Here is a 5,552-nt window from a genome sequence, read left to right as displayed (position 1 = left end):
ATAGCCCAAAAGAAGGGGCAAACATTAAGTTGAACACATACCCCGTGATGTCTCATAACACCGGCCTTGATTGAAGCACTCTCTCTATGTTTTCTTTCAAATCCTTTTTGTTTCTTTCCAGCAACTCATTTTCATGGTCCATGACGGCCATGGAGAAGGCGCATAGCAGATCAGAGCTTCCATGGTCCTCGCCCCATCCCCAACGCCGCTATCACCGATGACCTGTCGCATCAGCCATGGAATTAGATGAATTAACACGGAGTTGAAGATCAAATTAGATAATGGAGAAGGTGTGGGCTGTTGACCACCGCACATATCCATTGGAGAGAAGGATGGAGGGGAGGGGATGTGAGGAGAGGGGGCGCCATGGTGCGGATGGGCGAGCAGCTGCAGAATCAAACCGCGACAGGGGAGGTACGTCGATGACGGCCGTCAGCGGACGGCGGCGAGGGCCGACGGGGACGAACGATAGGCGCAGGGCGGCGAGGGATTGGGGGGCTGCAGATGGTTTTCTCCCCTTTTCATCTGCTCGTTATCGCTCTCTCAACTTCTCGAGAACGACGATGGATGGTGGACCCTTACTCTAGATATCCTCTATTCCTAAATAGTTACAATCCATTACCTAATTTTCTTAGCCATGCAAGCATGACACATAAGCAAGTATGGATGTGAGACATTTGTTTTGGAGTAGCTTCCTGGCTCACATAAGTCGGAGAGTGAACAGAAAATTGTTAAAAAATATTAAATGATTTTTATGGAGAATGATGAGTGACTGCGGGATGTTCGTGCCAAACTTGAAAGCATTTAGATGTATGAGTAGCTTTGAGAAAGAAAAATAAATACATTTAAGGTTTGTGAAGAGGTTTATCGTTTGCGCGTTGTTCGGACCCGCACGAACAATAACACACATGAACGCACCCGTGTACACCTTATTCATATGCATTTTTTGAGTTGTATTAAAAGAATATTAAAAAAGAGAAGGATGTTGTTGATGGAGATGGAGCAAGCAAACACGTCGCAAGTAAGCAAAGATTTGTTCCAAGTGTACATTCTGCATGTCAAACAAGGCAGGGCAAAGCAAAGGCGCGGCGAGGCACACGTCGTCTCCTATCGTCGTCGTCTCCCATCCGCGGCGAGGCACACGGCAGCATCAGATTCCATGCCCGCCATTGCCGATCTATCCATCATCCTCCGTCTTCTGCTACCTTACAAATGAGATTTGCTTCCGCTATAAATCCCACCGCCGTCGCCGTGTAATCAACCAACCAAACACATTGCCATCATCCATCGCCCGCCGGTGTGTTAAGCTTGCTCGATCGGATCCACCATCCAGTTTGTTCAAAAGGAGTCCATGGCGGACGGCGACCAGAACCAGCAGCAGCCGCCCAGGTATTGGTTCCCCTACTGGACCGGGGCGCCCCCGGTGCGCCCGCAGGTGTCGCGCCGCCTGTCCCCGTCCTCGCCGCGCCGCCCGTCGCCGTCACCCTCCCGCCAACCCACTGCGCCGCCCACCAGAGGCGCCGCTCCTCCGTCTCCGTCTCCGACTCCTCCTCGTGCGGCCCAGAGCCAGGCGTCCCCGTCGCGGGCCTCGCCGCTCGCGCCCATCCGAGAGCCGCCGCCCAACACCAACTCCAACGCTGATGCTACTACCGCCACGCCGACCAAGCTGCCACCTAAGCCGATCGCGGCGCCCAAGCCCAAGGACGTCGACGTCGTCCCGCAGCCGGACAAAACCGCCGTGCACCCGCCTGCTGCCGCTGCCGCTGAGACCAAGCACGGCAAGGCCGTCCAACACCACCACAAGGAGGCCGACAGGGACGAGCACAAGAGCAAGGACAAGAAGCACCACGCCGGCGAGGACGGCAAACACAAGGAGAAGGAGAAACACAAGCACCACCATGCCGACGCCGGCCAGGACAGCAAGCAAGGCAAGGAGAAAGACAAGGAGAAGGAGAAGGACAACCATGCCCATTCCGGCGAGGACGGCAAGCACAAGGAGAAGGAGAAGGAGTCCAAGGCGGAGCACGGGAAGCTGCACGGGCAGATCAAGGCTGGCGTCGCCAACGTGGTGCACAGGGCCACCGGCTCATCCGGCTCCGGCCACGGCCACCAGGCGGCGAGCGCGATCACGCTGGCGGGGGAGAACAAGGGCGCGTCCATGAAGGTGGGCGGCGGCAAGAGCAAGGACGCCTCGTGGAAGGAGCATCACGGCGGCCACCGGCTGGACGGCGGCGCCGTGGACGGCGAAAAGAAGAAGCAGGGGATGATGACGGCGCTGATCAACAGCAACGTGCAGGTGATCAACAACTCGCTGATGCTGCACAGCTCATGCAGCGGCGGCAACCCCGGCGTGCACCTCAAGCTCTCCGCCAAGTCCACCACCAAGGACAAGCAGGCTGCCGCTGCAAAGAAATGAGCGCCGTCGCCGACTCCCCGGCCGTCCGGCCACTGTTATACTATGTAGTATCATCTGAGCCGTCCAAATGTAACTACATGCAATGATGCAAATAAGAGCAACTCTAGCAAATTCGGTAAACACTCATCTCGTCGACATCGACATCCAACAGTGGGCGAGCTCAATTTTTTTTTTTTAAATGTCGGCAATGGATTGTCGAATTAATTGATCAGGGGAGAAAGTAAGACATACAAAGATATTCCAAAGGGAGCAGCATGAAAACCATGGTGCGCAAGCGTCCACCTAAATTAAAAGAAGAAGAAATAACAAAAGGAGAAGACTAGAAAAAGGTGTAGAAACACCTTCATGTCAACCCGGGTCAAAGGGGATTCCTGCGCCTGCCATATTCCAGTGATGAATTTTATCAATTACCTTGTTTAGGAAAACATTAATCTGTCGAGTGTCGAGGCTAAAGATACGACGGTTCCTCTCCCGCCATATTTTCCAGAGAACCAAATGCATCACTGTTAGAACTTTCTTCCTATTGTGTGCCTAAGCTAGCCTAAATCTCATATTCATCCAGGTTTTGAGGTCGGAGGAGTCGTTCCATGTTGCCAATTCCAGAGAAGGTAATTTTGTCATTGTAGCAATGGCATCCCAAATGAATCTGGACCACGGACAATCCACAAGAAGGTGAAAAGTGGTCAAATTTGGCATAAGACGAGCATGGAACCGGGCTGCACCGCGCGAGAGGGAGGGGTCGGGAGGCCTTCTCTCCCCCGTCGCCGCTGCCTGCAGGGCCTGCCAGGCGAGGCCCGGGTAGCGCCGGCGGCGGTGGCTTGTCTTTCCCCTTGTTTTCTGTAGTGCCTTGTACAACGTGAGACACACAAGCCGAATTTACCCCAAATTTACTTGTTAACACGTGCCATTTTCTTAAAGTAGGTAAGAAAAAACTGTAAAAAAGGAGAACGTCGCTAGCTTAGCCTCTATATAATACTCCCTTCGTCCGAAAATATTTGTCCTAGAGATGAATGTATCTAGACTTATTTTAGTTATAGATACATCCATTATATCCATTTCTAGGACAAGTATATCCGGACGAAGGGAGTATATAACTAGTGCCAAAGAAGCGGGACGCCCATGGCGTAGGCCGTTCATATACTTTGCGTAAGCCCGTTGTGGACGTTGCAATATAAGGTTTAAGTCCAATTTATTTTGTAGAATGACTTTATTTTCTTCTTTTTAGTTGAAACGAAGTACAAATATTTCTCTTGTTGATCTGTATTTTCATTTTCTTAGGTTTGCTTCCAGTTGAGAAGGTAAGTGAGAATGAGATGGAGCATGAAATTCTAGTTGAGAAGGCATGAATCATGTGACCAATATCACTGGGTAAAAATGTGCACGCTAGCCATTGTTTGATATATCTTTTTTACATCTAAGTAGAATAAAAAGCCTAAACACAGAAACTAATGGAGACAACATAGGTAGTAGAGCAACTGATCATTATCTAAATTTTTGTGTGAATAATGTGACTGATGGACTTAACTTGATGACCAAACTGTAAAATCTTCAGTCAAAACCTCTGTCACCAACCTGAAACCAAAGTTTATTAGAGAGATAACATATCTTGTAAACTGGACATAGCAACAAAGAGATGGTAGTAATTACATTCTAACGACATGCATATCATACATAGTATATCTCTGCATCAAGCACCAAGCGATGGGGCTTGTCCAAAAGAAAGAAAGCCAAGACAAATCACTAAAGCTTCGAAAATATATATTCCATGTAGAGCAGTCTTCCCGGTAACACATCCGGATATCAATTAATAAATGAAATCGGATAAAAGGGACGTAAGCCTTAGATAATATCACCTTTATTTACTGAAGAAAACCAAATAGAATGCCATCAAGAACAGTGCTTTCTGCAACACATGAAAGTATCAATTAACAAACCAAGTAAAGTGAAGCAGAAGCAAGCTGTAAGACAAGAACAAAAGGCATTACTAAATAACTTACAAATTAAAAACCTACTTACTAAATGAAAGTTAGGTGAGCTTTACAATTTGGTTGTGTAGATGACACGCAATTGGAAGTGAAATTCTTAAAAGTTTGGCTTAGAATTTTTATGTATAGAGAACATGATAGTATTTGCATAGATGTACATATTGTTGGGATTTATATATTTTCAGTTACCACTCCGGCACTCCCACATCGGCCTGGAACTCAATTAACAGTTAACAGGGACTCATATCACAAAAATATGGTTCAGGCATGGCAATGTCTTGCCTAAATAAGAATGGAATGACCCATATCACAAAAATATGTAATCAGATCACCGACAATTTCAGGGGAGAGAAGGGGACAGAGAAAGAGAGGTCGCCTGGGTACCTGTGACGAAGGCGAGGTGGGTTTTTCAGATAACTTATAGGCATCACAATGTATTGTTGGGAACGTCGCATGGGAAACAAAAATTTTCCTAAGCGCACGAAGTCCTATCATGGTGATGTCCATCTACGAGATGGGATTTCCGATCTACGTACCCTTGTAGATCGCACAGCAGAAGCGTTAGTGAACGCGGTTGATGTAGTGGAACGTCCTCACGTCCCTCGATCTGCCCCGCGAACCGTCCCACGAACCGTCCCGCGATCCGTCCCACGATCTAGTGCCGAACGGACGGCACCTCCGCGTTCAGCACACGTACAGCTCGACGATGATTTCGACCTTCTTGATCCAGCAAGAGAGACGGAGAGGTAGATGAGTTCTCCGGCAGCGTGACGACGCTCCGGAGGTTGGTGGTGATCTAATCTCAGCAGGGCTCCGCCCGAGCTCCGCAGAAACGCGATCTAGAGGTAAAACCGTGAAGGTATGTGGTCGGGCTGCCTTAAAAGTTGTCTCAAATCAGCCCTAATTGCTCCATATATATAGGAGGAGGGAGGGGAGGCTTGCCTTGAGGCTCAAGGAGCCCCAAGGGCTGCGCCACCAAGGGAGGAGGAGTCCTCCTCCAATCCTATTCCAACTAGGATTGGAAAGTGGAGTCCTTCTCTCCTTTTCCACCTTTTTTTTCTTTTCTCTTTGATTTTCTATCCTTGGCGCATAGGGCCTTCTTGGGCTGTCCCACCAGCCCATCAAGGGCTGGTGCGCCACCCCCAAGGCCT

The 5,552-nt window shown here is 49.2% G+C and overlaps 1 protein-coding gene across 1 annotated transcript; it reads left to right on the top strand.

Moving 5' to 3' along the window:
- The first annotated feature begins 1,091 nt into the window (after positions 1-1,091).
- On the top strand, positions 1,092-2,416 carry LOC123450732 (swi5-dependent recombination DNA repair protein 1 homolog). The gene has a single exon (XM_045127844.1). It carries the CDS (start codon positions 1,352-1,354, stop codon positions 2,414-2,416), a length of 1,065 nt encoding a protein of 354 aa, XP_044983779.1. The 5' UTR covers positions 1,092-1,351.
- Positions 2,417-5,552: the final 3,136 nt, after the last annotated feature.

This window comes from Hordeum vulgare, chromosome 4H (assembly GCF_904849725.1).
Source record: "Hordeum vulgare subsp. vulgare chromosome 4H, MorexV3_pseudomolecules_assembly, whole genome shotgun sequence".
Lineage (NCBI taxonomy): Eukaryota > Viridiplantae > Streptophyta > Magnoliopsida > Poales > Poaceae > Hordeum > Hordeum vulgare.
This window is presented reverse-complemented; position numbering and strand designations above follow the sequence as displayed.

Bases quoted from the DNA above. Each gene is read 5' to 3' on its own strand.
- LOC123450732 (XM_045127844.1), top strand. From the start codon at position 1,352: ATGGCGGACGGCGACCAGAACCAGCAGCAGCCGCCCAGGTATTGGTTC.